Consider the following 12,972-nt stretch of genomic DNA (forward strand, 5'->3'; position numbering starts at 1 on the left):
CCTCCTCTGGTCCAGGTCTGTCTCTCCTCCTCTGGTCCAGATCTGTCTCTCCTCCTCTGGTCCAGGTCTGTCTCTCCTCCTCTGGTCCAGGTCTGTCTCTCCTCCTCTGGTCCAGATCTGTCTCTCCTCCTCTGGTCCAGGTCTGTCTCTCCTCCTCTGGTCCAGATCTGTCTCTCCTCCTCTGGTCCAGGTCTGTCTCTCCTCCTCTGGTCCAGCCTGTCTGGATCACCTTAAGGACACTTTGAACAAACAGATGTAAAGTTACATGCATGGGTTACAGACTTCTTTCCATGCAAACAACTTTTTATCTTCTTTTAAAAACAGGTCATAATCTTATTGTTATACTTAAGAAATGGCTGGATATCACAGTCCTTATACTGTATCAGTTTGATTGAGTATTATTGTGTAGGTCCTTTTTATTTTACTGTTACTTTGGATGAGGTTTTCATGAGTCAGTCAAATTAATTTGTTTTCATATGCCATATTCATATGCATCACACGCGTAAGGGTAAGACACAAACCTATTGAACAAATGCAATGAAATGGATAAGCTTAATTTCCACTGAAGTCACAGATAACGTCATATATCATATTTAAACAAATCATTTCCTTGTCACTAAAGCATTGACTACGCTATTCATCGTCCTTAAATGCAGGAATTAAGTTACATGTTCTGTTCTACAGCCACGATGAGGCTGTTTCTCAAGTGTGAGGATAATACAATTAAAAGAGGCATTGGTAATAATATTAAAAACAACAATGTTTGGGTCGTTCGTCGGATAGGCGGTTAGCTGCAATAAATAACTCCAGCTCAACAAACCATATTACAATATCTAAGGGAGCGTTATTATCTTGAAATGTGACGTTCATATTTTAAAGATACACATATTTCATTGTGAGGTTGATTTAATATACACTAAGCCTCTCTTCAACAATACGTTGACGTTAGCTAGTCTATTTTATGCTATAGTAGAGCATAGCGAATTTAAATGAACCTTAACAATGCATACAGTAACCTAAATAGCAAACTAACTATCTAACGTACAAAGATGACCTTATTTTAGCAACCTCGCACAGAAGCCTTTTGGTATACAGTAGCATCCCACTTAATGTTTTACACTCTTGGATGCTACGCATAGCATCGTTAGCACAGATGGAGCTACGATTGCTCAAATGCTACCCCAACTCTAAACATTCATTAACGTTAGCTTAATAAAAACACCAGTAACATAACATAAAGTACGCAGGGTTGACTTACCGAAGAAACTGCATTCATGGACGGTCTGTTTCAACGGCAGATAAATCCTATATTTGCAGGACGAATAGTCCACCAGGAACCAACACAACAAACATGGCCGAGTTCAAGTAGTGTTCTCCTCATGAGCTGAGCCGCTGTAGCATCACGGAGCTAACGGAGCTAGCAGAGAGGAGCTAGGAGCAGCAGCCCCGTTGTCATGAAGGGGGAATCTAACTATATACAGAATATGTTTTTGTAGATCCAGGCTAGAAACATGTTCATTTTCTGATGTTAAGTTGGACATTTTAACAAAGGGTCTACGGGAATTGCTCCCATCTGCATCCATCGCCTACAGTTTGCAGCATTGGGCTTCACCGCACTGTCCCGGGGTTTGCCGCTTGGCTCTGATAGGCCAGAAGTCGGTTTGATTGCATTAGGGCTCGATTGCTTATCCTGTCTGAGTAGCCCGGATGAGGCTGCATCGCAATTTTTGACGTCGAATTTTACACACCGAATTTTTTTACATCGAATTTTAAACACCGAAATATTTGACGTCGAATTTTTTTCACTTGAATTTTTGGGATCTGAATTTGAACATTCGAATTTTTTTAACTTGAATTTTTACATTTTTATTTCACATAGATAAATTCGGAGCAAAAAAAATTCAGATTCATGATTTTCAAAGTAATTATTTTCAATGCTATAAATTCGGTGTCTAATAAAATTCAAATACTTCTGTCTCTTGTTTGCTTCCATACATTTCCACCACAGTATTTACATGGAGAAGATAAGCCCCGCCCCCTCTCCAGCACGTTCTGTTTGAATGACAGGAGTAAACAGCTGACAGCCGCTGTGAAACTCCAGCGGTTAGAGCGATGAGAATGTCCGTTCGGCACCTCATGACGCATCTACTGAGTACCGGGCGGCTGTATATATATATATGGATGTATAATAAGAACGGCGGGAGAGTGTTGAGTACTGGCACGGTGCATGAGTACCGGAGTACCGCCAGCATAACGGTATTGAGCAAGAAGTGCCGGTACTCCATGGGTCAGAACCAGAAGTGCCGGTACTGCGTACCGGTGAGTACCGGCCCAATTCCAGCACTGGCTCGGGCACAACGCCACAAGAAGAACTTTCAGAAGAGCATAAGGGCAACTTTATGGGAGAGGAAGCGGGAACACTGTCGTCACCAGAAAGTCTAAGCCAAACAAAAAATAAGACAGCAATCAGGACAACTTGGCTGGGAGAGGGTGCGGAGACACAGCCATCACCATCACCATCACAAGCTGACACCAACCTGTCTGTCGAGGCTCTGCACAGCCGGCCACAGCTCCTGGTGGACGCGTTAACGACCCGTAGCTCCGACTGTCAGTCACGAAGCTGCACGCGGCCAGCTGCTTGCAGAGAAATCCCTCAGATCAAACGTTAAAACCTGAACGCTGTAGGCTACAAAAATGTAGCCGCGGTACCCTCGCGCAGCGAGAAGATGACAGGAACAGATCCTCTGACATATAGCCGGTGTCACGTGGGTCACAGGTGACTTTGTTGGTATTGGTACTCGAGCTGCGCATGCGCGCGATGGACATATCCAGTGCTGAAAGCACCGCCTCTGGCGGTCAGTAGGGACGAAATAGAACTATAATGATCATATCAAGGTGTGCCTTAACCTCACTGAGCTGAGGTTATTTGAGCCTCTCAGAAGAGAGCTCTCTTCCACCTGGTTGTAGAAAAGCTCTTTAAATTCGTTAGCATAGCTAGCTAACCAGATGCTAATAACAACAGATCGCCACTGTGCTTACAACTAAAGACACAGCCACGCAAACACTGCGGCATGTGTACGGCTCCTTATGGGTATTGCAATATTTGAAGGGCTGGAGCGGCGTTCCGGTGCTCTCTGTCAGCACTCCTTTCAGACGAGACATACCACGTGAAGACACGTTACGCTCGTGTTGTGTTCAAGGAACCTGTCTTTGGCCAGGAAAAACAGGTACTCGCTTGTTTAATTATTTTTGCGGTCAAGATTTCTTCTTCTTTTTTGAAGTGAGAAGTTGTCCGTCAGTCGGACTGACGGGCGGACTCCCCCCCCCCCCCCCCACCCCACCCCCAAAACGAAAACTCTTCGGTTCTCCACGAATTACACAAGTCACCCAAATCAGCGTTACAAAAGCGGGAGGCGCCGAAAAATCCACTATTAATGTATTGATTATAGCTCCGGGTCCGTATAGGTCGGCGTCTGGGTCCGGATCCGGACCGCGGTCCGCCTGTTGCCGACCCCTGGACTAAACTGTAAAAAAACAATGGGTATTTTGTATCATACTAAGAACATTCTTGAAGAAAATATACTCTTTATAACAGTCTATTTCTCCCTTACCTTTACTACTGCTCCGAAATATGGGGAAACACGTACTCAACAAATCAACAAAAAATAATAACATCCCAAAAAAAAGTATTACGAATAGTCTGTGGTGTTGGTAAATATGAACACACAACTCCCATATTTAAAAAAACTCAATCTATTACAATGTGTTGAGATAGTACAGCTTAAAACAGTACTGATTATGCACAACATTTTCCATAAGAAAATGCCTAATAACATTCAAAAGCAGTTCCAAACCACAGCGTGAACATATGAATGTAAAAAAAGTCACTTGAAAATAAGTGTTCACAATGTTTATATGCAATTATGCATATATTATTATTATGAATTTGCCAAGTACATGTGTACCTATGTATATATTTATATATAGTAAAAGATAGTTGAAACTGCTATTGACATGTGCAGAAAATGACCCTATATCTAGTTTTCGTATATATGCATTTATTGTTTTCCTGCCCTACCTTTTATTTAATTTGTTCTCCTGTTTTCTTTATTTCTTTGTACTCCTTCATTTCTATACGTTTTGACGCAATAATGTCGCTGTATTAGGATGATGCACGAGAGGGCTACTTTCCACAAGCTATGCTTCAGCCCTCCCGCTTCTACTAATTTTGTTCATCTTTGTGTGTATGAATTAAACTTTTTTTGTTTTTCAGATGAAAACAAATAAAATAATAATACTTTCAGCTTGGGGGCCCCCTAGTGACCGCGGGGGCCCTATGGCCCCGCATAGTCCGCCTATAGGAAGAAACGGCCCTGATGGGCAGGAACCGCCGCGGACACGCCTCCTTCGTGTGTGTTTGTAATAGACAACCGACTCTAAACTGCTGGTTTGTGTCGTGTGTGCCACAAACAAGCACCATGCTCCGCACTGTGATTTCTCAAGCCCTTCCTAGACTGAGTCGGCCCGCGGTGTGTCACTTCTCTGCGGCCGCCATCCCTGCACCCAACACCCAGCCTGAGGTCCACTACAACAAGGTAACAACGGTAGCATCCACTGCCAGTACTTTGACTCAGCTGGACTTTGGTTAGCTGCAAAACCAACAAGTGCTTGTTAATGCAGAACTGTAGAAGTGGGGAGTTATTGGTCACTGCAGTTTTTGTGCTCATTTGTGATTTTATGTCGGGAAACATGGATCCAGACTCGCTAATTCTGATAAACTTCCTGCTATGATCAGGCTGCTAAACTACGGACATGTTCAAACTGCACAACCCCATTGGGAGATAAGTTTCACATGGGGAGGTTATATAAGGATTAACAGTAAGACCTCGTGCTATGAAAACGTGTGCACTGTCCACTCCTGATTGCAGACTTTGCTCTTCTGACTCCTGCCTGTAGAATTCTGGCCATGCAAGTTGACTTCTCTATGTAATCTAAATTATGTTCTTCCCTATCACCAGTGTTGTGCTAGTTACTGAAAACCAGTAACTAGTTACCATTTCTAGTTACTTCATTTAAAAAATAACGCAGTAGTACTAGTTACTTACAAAAAAAAGTAATGCGTTACTGTGAAAAGTAACGTTTTAGTTACTTGTTCAAAGGGCTCCCATTAATGCCCTTATAGCCTTCATTTCAGTACTGTTATTGCATTGGAGAATAATACAATCTGTTGATCAACTTAACATGCCTTATATGCAATCTGGATTGCATCGATATTAGCTGGCTTTCCATTTTTGTATATTCTTTCTCAGTGTTCGAATTACCCATTTGCTTTCGGGGGAGCCCTATTTTTTTGTGCACATCCTGCTACTAAATATGTCACACGCACGCTCTGTTGACTGGCGGAGCAGCGCGGATGCGATCAATTGCTATAAAAACACTCTGCTACTACTATAGACGGTATTACTGCCAAGGCACAATAACATTTCAGAGAGAATAAATAACAACATGAGGCTACTGTTTCAAAACCAATTGATAGCCATTAGCCAACATTTATTCAATTGCAACAAACAAAACAAAGCAACGACATCAGCTGCTGTTGGGGACACATGGCAGCGTTTTTCAGTGTAAAGGCTATATAACATAGGCACGGCGGCCTCAGAATTTAAATTAGTTGAACTTTTTTTCAGCTGAAGGGGAAGGAATTGGGGCTTCTTTAGGACCAGCCTGGAATAGGCCTACAGTATTGTCCCTATCGCTTCTTCCCTGTCACTCCCCTGTGGGTGGATTGCTATGGAGGGAAAACGGACGAGAAGTTACAAACATGCAAGCAGGTTATGAAGTGTGTGTGTGTGTGTGTGTGTGTGTGTGTGTGTGTGTGTGTGTGTGTGTGTGTTGTGTGTGTGTGTGTGTGTTGTGTGGTGTGTGTGTGGGTGTGTGTGGTGTGTGTGTGTGTGTGTGTGTGTGTGTGTGTGTGTGTGGTGTGTGTGTTGTGTGTGTGTGTGTGTGTGTGTGTGTGTGTGTGTGTGTTTGTGTGTGTGTGTGTGGTGTGTGTTGTGTGTGTGTGTTGTGTGTGTGTTGTGTGTGTGTGTGTGTGTGTGTTTTGTGTGTGTTGTTGTGTGTTGTGGTGTGTGTGTGTGTGTGTGTGTGTGGTGTTGTGGTTGTGTGTGTGTGTGTGTGTGTGTGTGTGTGGTGCTTGTGTGTGGTGTGTTGTGTGTGTGTGTGTGTGTGTGTGTGTGTGTGTGTGTGTTGTGTGTGTGTGTGTGTGTGTGTGTGTGTGTGTGTGTGTGTGTGTGTGTGTGTGTGTGTGTGAATGCCAATAGATTGATTAGACTATACGCAAGTCAATCAGTCTGATAAAAACCTAATACTGTAAATCCCACAACCAAAAATGATATCAACAGTAGGACTGGGGCCAGTCCAAACAAACAAAAAGCTCAAACAGTAAAATATACTCTCTTACCTTACTGTAAAAGCGACCACAGGGACCTGGGCGGCTTCTTCTTCGCTTTCGGTCCCGGAACCCAGGATGTGGAGGGTTTGTGGCCAGCTTTGATCCAAGACCGTACAAATGGCTGAGGGTCGAATTGCTCCAGGGGGGGGCCATTGATGTCTACGAAGAGAAGTGAGAAGAGGCTCTTCTCCCGCAACTTGTTGCGTTTGTCGGTGTCGGTCGAATTGACGGCAGAAAACCCCCTCTCACACTCAGCTGATGTAGGCAAAAAGGTCTTGCTCGCTGTCTGCAGTTTTTGCAGGGCTTTCCCTGGAGATTTATTCTCTAATTTGTAGTCCCGAAACTCCTCAATGGCCTCTCGGGCCGGTTCCCCCAGTACTTTTGCCAGTGCGCGTACATCATTCTCCCCATAGAGGATCAGGGCGCTCCGTTGTTCGGGCCAAAAGCGCTTGTCCAGTGGTTTCAGCATGCGGACCAGGTCCGGTTCAGGCAGTCGCTTCTTCAAACTGTCTATTATAGACTGGTAAAACTGCAGACGGTTTATCTTGGGCCTGCTCTCTGAGAGCTCAACATCCTTGAACATGCCAGTAGCAATGCCTTCTTCCACTTTTTGTGTGGACTTTCCGCCACTGGTTTTCATAGCTGTCAACACATCGATGGTCTGCTGAATGTAGCAACTTGCATCTACCAAAGATGTTTCTCTGCGTTGCAGTTTTAGCGACAGGCTTTTAAGTTCTCGAAGAACATCCTTCATTGTTGCCAAATCAGCCAGAAATCCAGTGCTCGTGAGGAGTTTGTGCAGTCCCCTGAATTTCTGTCTCTCTGTGTCACTGCGAGATGATGTGTCGTCTGTTGCTGTTTTGAATTGGCGTGCCAGTGCAGGATAATCTTTCCAGACAGCTTTCACAGTCTGAAAACTACTAGCCACCCAACGAATAGTGAAGATTTGGCCTATTTTCAATATTTGCACGTTTAATTCTGCTGCTGCTTCTTGGAGCAAATGGGCATTTTTTGTTGACTGGTGATAGAGAGCATATAGTTTTGCAACAAAAAACTCAAATTGATTACACCCAGCTACTTCTTTAAGGCAATCCTTGACAGCCAATTCTAGTCGGTGGGATAGACAGTGAATAGACTGCACTTTGGGGAAATCCTGCTTGAGTTTTGTCACAAGTCCCCCAACTCTGCCTGTGAGTACTGCTGCTCCATCCGTTGCTATTGAGATGAGATTTTTCCCCAAGAACTCGTCATCCAATCCAGCTTGTTTTAAGCTTTTCCTCAAACTGCTGTACAGCGAGTTAGCATCCGTACCTTCTGAAAGCTCAACAATATCCAAAAAAACATTGTCCACTTCCCCTTTTCCTGTCATGTCACATATCGCACGTAAATAATCATGTAGGCCCGCCCATGAACTGTGCTCTCATCTATTGTGATACTAATTAGTGAGCCCATGTCTTTTATGTTGGAAACGAATTTAGCTCTCATTTCCTCTGCGATATGCCTGATTATTTCAGCACAGGCATGGTCCGATTTGTGCACAGTCCCTACCGTAGCACCATTGAGTTGTTGTAGGAACATTACAGCAGGTAGCTTTCTGTATGACATTTCTTCTTTGGCAATCATATACGCAGATCTGAACGATGTATATGTCTCCTGCATTAGATCAGCATTGATTGCTAATACCTTGTTTGGCAGGACATCTTTCTTTCTCATCTCCGAAATTGCGATTGCCTTTTCATGTGCCTGGCTCTTATCGTGCTTATAAATCTTTTTTCGCAGGTTATTTTGTTGATCACAGCTGACCTGTCCCTGAATCCATTCTGGTGAAAGGTGCACTCCGGTGGATTTCTCTCCGAGCGGCAAGGAGATCAATATTGTTTTTGCGTATTTGCAAATCTCACATCCAAATTTTTTATTTTTGATGAAAAGCCATGGATACTTTTCTTTCCACTCACTACATCTTTTCAGTGTCCAGTTAAAAGGTAGGCCATCATGGGCATCGTCAGCGTCAGGTTCGCTAGTGCAGGTCGAACCGGCGGCTGTGGCCGTTGTTGAAGCCTCTTCTGAAGCCTCTTCTGGCTCCGCATCGGCAGGCCTTTCCCTCTGAGTGGAGCTGTCAAAATCGACCCTACAGCCGCTAACAGCTGGCGAACTAAAAGTTGTCCGGTTGACATCTTCATTTTTCGACTCCTTTGCTTCTTTAGTCGTGAAACCAAAAGCTGCGAGGCTTGGCTGTTTTCGTTTCGCCATTTTCTTTATTATTTAGTAAACAACATCAATATGAACATTTCAAATCCCGCGCCGGCGCCACCGTAACCATAGCAACGTAAGTAGCGTAAACAATGCAGCACCGCCACGTACAGAGCAACACACAGAAATATTCACAAATGTAAAACGAATATTCAGAAACTGTAATGAACAATGCCTATAATTTATTTCAAGAACTTTTATTTACAGAAACTCAACATTTCTAATCTGTGTGACACAAATATGCACGATTTTTTTGGGCTCCCCCTATTTATCTCAAAGTCGGCCTTCGGGGGAGCTCCCTCCCTCTTCGGGGGAGCCAAGCTCCCCCTGGCTCCCCCCCCATTTCGAACACTGTTCTTTCTCCAGGTAGTTGGAAAAAGTTTTCCGTCCCATATGCCGTGTGCCGCCCGGACATGCTATCATGCTAACTAGCTCCCTGAAAGCGGGTGACTCCACTGTAGCAATACCCTGCATGTGTTCTACAACATACCGTGCAATGGCTTTATCGACTTTTCCCTGGCTAGCAGTCCCTTGGTTAAAATCCAGCCGCTGTTGCTTAGGTGGAGGTGGAGTGGCGTCGGCTGAGTCTCTGTGGTCTTAGCTACTAGTTTCGTCCCAGCATGTTGTTTTTGCAGATGTTTTAAGAGATTTGAATGACTGGTTTGGGCAGTAGATAGGATCTTTGACCCGCCAAGACACAACTTACATTTAACAGAAACTTTCTTTTCTTTGTGCTCGACAAAAGTGAAATAGTGAGAATATCTCCAGGTGGAGAAATTAGACTTGAGCTCCGCCGCCGCCATGATAGTCTTGTTAGTAAACAACACAAACACGCCCACAGCCCGTCTCCGCATGTGACACAGGAAGTATCTAAGTACATTTACTCAAGTACTGTACTTAAGTACAGTTCTCATCTCTGTTCGCCTGGCTGTTGACTATATAAAAAAAACTAACGGAGTAACGCACCATGTAGTAACGGTAACTGAGTTACTGCATTTAAAAAGTAATGCGTTAGAGTGCTAGTTACTGCCAAAAAAAAACGGCGTTACAGTAACGTTATCACACACATTCTTTATTTCATACGGGTTAGGGTTGATCTGCTGGCTACAGAGCAGCCCCTGGACCAGCTGGAGGGTCAGATCCAAAATCCCTGCAGATTTGCAAATATACAAAGAGATGTCTGTCTGCAGAGACTGTTAGTTGTTGCATTGTTTCCAGCAGGTGTGTGGATAAAAACAACCCTGTTACTGGAAAAAGATAAGGGCTGGGCGTCATTGCCAAGTATTTCCTTTGTCCTGTATGAGATATGGAGACATTATTTTTTGTTTTGACAATGCCTTTTTGTCATATTCCCCCACCCCTGAAATAAGGTCATATATATATATATATATAGAAATGTTATTCATTGGCATAAACCATCTCGTTTTCAAGGGGGTCCCGACAATAGCAACAACTTACAGACATACATAAACAAAAAGACAAAAAGCAAAACATGACACACAAGACAAACCACATACAGTCTGTTAAGTGAAATTCAAGCAATGCACACAATCATTACAATTTGAGACAGTCAAGCAAATCAGTTTCATCAATATCAGTTAATAACAAGTACAGACCAGTTGAAAGTGAGATAACAATGCATGTTTAAACATACCCAATGATGCAAGAGATCTAATAGCAGCAGGTAAAGTATTCCAGTCAGTTGGGGCTTTAAACATGAACGCTCTTCTCTAATCCATTTTTTTGCAGAGGGGACAGAGAAATAAATCTGAACAGAATGTCTAACTTGATGAATTGGTGAGTAGGGTACAAAATACTGCTTTAAATAAGGGGGATAGTTAAGATAAATGCATTTAAATATCAGCTGAAGCCAATGCGTGTGTCTTCTTACGTTTAAAGAAGGCCATTTAAGTTGGTTATACATTGTGCAGTGATGTGTACGAAAAGGACAACCAAGAACAAATCTGCATAGTCTGTTGTAGGCTATGTTGAGTGGAGCAAGATCTGATTTATGTGCATTTTGGTAGACAACATCACAATAGTCCATAATCGGAAGAATAAGTTGAGAAGCAATTCTATTTCGGACACTGAGCGTAAAACAATTGCGAGAGCGGTGTAAAACACTGATTCCGTAATTAACTTTTTGTATTACATGCTTTATATGTAGTTTAAATGAAAGTTCAGAGTCTAGCCATACACCAATATATTTAAAGCTATCAACTTTATGCAGAGAAGTGCCATCCTTACATGTTATTACTACATTAGGTTTGGATTTGAGCTTCTGCCTGGTGTTATGGAAATAATTATCATAAGACGCCAATTTGTAACATACAGGACAAACCTCGATGTCTGTTTACCTCCTTTAAGGACACAGGCGGCTTAGCCAATAATGTTATTGTTCCCATTCTGTGACCGGTCAATACTGGGATACAGATGGTCTGTGTTGTGGGTACACTGGGACACTTCCTTCTCTGTATTTGTGGACTCCAAGGTAAAATCTTCGAGGTCATAAGTGTCCGAGGCAAGTAGCTCTGTGTTCCCACACTGTTTAGGCTATCTCCTCAAATATGTTGTTTACTCTCTGCAAAACCAGTTAGATGGGCTGGCAAGAGAGAGGCTCTCCAGAATTGACGTGGCAACTCTACCGTGAAGTCAGAACCTCTGACTCTTGGACTTGTGATGTGAATACTCTGGTACCAACTCCAAATAAATCACAGTGGTTTGACATCAAAGCTCCGACTCTTCCCGTGTCTCCTTCCTGAGTCGGTGACTCCACTGCATGCTACACAGAAGTTTCCTCTACACCTGGTACCAAAGACCATGTGTCATGTGAGTCATGTAAATATGTTGTCAGATTAGGTGTAGTTGACAGTTTGTCGGTATGTAGTGGCAGTTTATGGCATTGTTATTTGGTTACACCCAGAGCCAGTCTTCTCTCTATAATAATCCAAACAAAAACTATTGCTCATACGCAGTGGCGTTTTTATATGTACAAAAGTGGTGGGGCACAAAAAACTTAGATGTCTATATATAAGCTTCTGAGGTTCATGGCTGGTGAGGCTCTGACTCTTCAGGTTTACAAATATTATATTTTGACCTAAATCAAAATATCATATTATTTTCAAAAGCTTTTTTTGTCTGATGCTTCAATTAATTTTAAACAGACAGTTCAACAAAAGGATACCCAAAAAATGTAATTGTATCATTTAAATATTGAACTGTTCTCTCTTAGTAAGATCCCATTTTCATGGCGGTGGTAAAATTGCAGTCTTACCTTGACATGAAGATGAAGTCCATTTGCCTATCCTTCTGGACAAAAATCTCTTACTTTTTTGTAAAAGTCCTCCTTATGTTCTTGTAGTTTCAAAAGTCTATCATAAATCTGATCTAATCAATAGATTTATGATTCGAAAATTATAAAAGTAGGGTAGACATGTGGATATTATCCGGCTGAACAAAACGTGCATCTATCTAACAGGTTTGTTTCCCACAGATCTTATTTGGAGCTATTTTCTAAAATCCTATGGAGAAATATCATTGCTTTTTTGTGGAGGGAAGCCATGCGCAGTTTATTTCCGGGTTTTAGGACGCCTCACTGCAGCTCTCTCTCCTCCTCTTCACACACCACACTTTTCGCGGCACACGTACTTACAGCCAATCAGCTCTGAATTATGTGAGATGACGTATGGTGGGGATGGCAGCTCTATGCCCCTATGGTCATTATTTTTTTGCCACACACATTAAATAGGACAATACTCTGAGCATGCGCAGTGTAGTTTTTACAGTCACCATTGACTTAAACAGGGAGAGGGAGGGGCAGGAACGGGTTTTGTCCCACACGGCTCTAAACAGCTCAATAGGCACACACTGTAGACACTAATTAGAAGAACACAGACTAAAACAGCAATGTACAGACGAATCAGATGATTAAACATGATCTTAAAATATATTTTATATATTTTTTAATTTATCTTTTGCATTTTTTTGTAATCATTACTTTTAATACTTTCTGCTGACACTAGGTGGGGCTGTGCCCCACCTGCCCCTAATGACACTGCTCATACCTCAGCCCATATCAAATGTTTGAGGAGTGGCATACATGACAGATTGGTGGTTCCAAGAAAATTGCTTTTACTTTATTGCTCCACTTGTAGAGACTGTGACATGTGTTATGGAAATTGTGTGATCAAGTGTATTAACATTGCAGACTGTAAATTGTTCCTCTGATTAGGTCACAGCATGGGAGATTTTCTTAAATGTATGTGTGGTCA

General features: G+C 42.7%; 2 protein-coding genes across 3 annotated transcripts in view; one reads left to right on the forward strand and one right to left on the reverse strand.

Moving 5' to 3' along the window:
- The first annotated feature begins 4,393 nt into the window (after positions 1 to 4,393).
- Positions 4,394 to 12,972, forward strand: part of LOC117554272 (aldehyde dehydrogenase, mitochondrial-like) — a 28,908-nt gene continuing 20,329 nt past the window's right edge. The window contains exon 1 of one of the 2 annotated variants that reach the window (XM_034228627.1): positions 4,394 to 4,595. In XM_034228627.1, coding sequence (XP_034084518.1) covers positions 4,479 to 4,595 — 117 coding nt within the window. In that variant the 5' untranslated portion in view covers positions 4,394 to 4,478. Of the gene's footprint in view, positions 4,596 to 11,506; positions 11,531 to 12,972 lie in introns of those variants that run through there. The other variant, XM_034228636.1, reaches the window with a different exon arrangement.
- Positions 5,236 to 7,377, reverse strand: LOC117554288 (zinc finger protein 862-like). The gene is made up of 2 exons (XM_034228659.1): positions 6,461 to 7,377; positions 5,236 to 5,788 (listed from the first exon to the last, which is right to left on the reverse strand). The coding sequence occupies exon 1, from the start codon at positions 7,203 to 7,205 to the stop codon at positions 6,462 to 6,464; it is 744 nt and encodes a 247-aa protein (XP_034084550.1). The 5' UTR covers positions 7,206 to 7,377; the 3' UTR covers positions 5,236 to 5,788; position 6,461.

The sequence above is a fragment of the Gymnodraco acuticeps genome, unplaced genomic scaffold (genome assembly GCF_902827175.1).
Source record: "Gymnodraco acuticeps unplaced genomic scaffold, fGymAcu1.1, whole genome shotgun sequence".
NCBI classification, from domain to species: domain Eukaryota; kingdom Metazoa; phylum Chordata; class Actinopteri; order Perciformes; family Bathydraconidae; genus Gymnodraco; species Gymnodraco acuticeps.

Excerpts from the sequence above, each read along its gene's own strand:
- LOC117554288 (XM_034228659.1), bottom strand. The coding sequence starts at position 7,205 with ATGAAGGATGTTCTTCGAGAACTTAAAAGCCTGTCGCTAAAACTGCAA.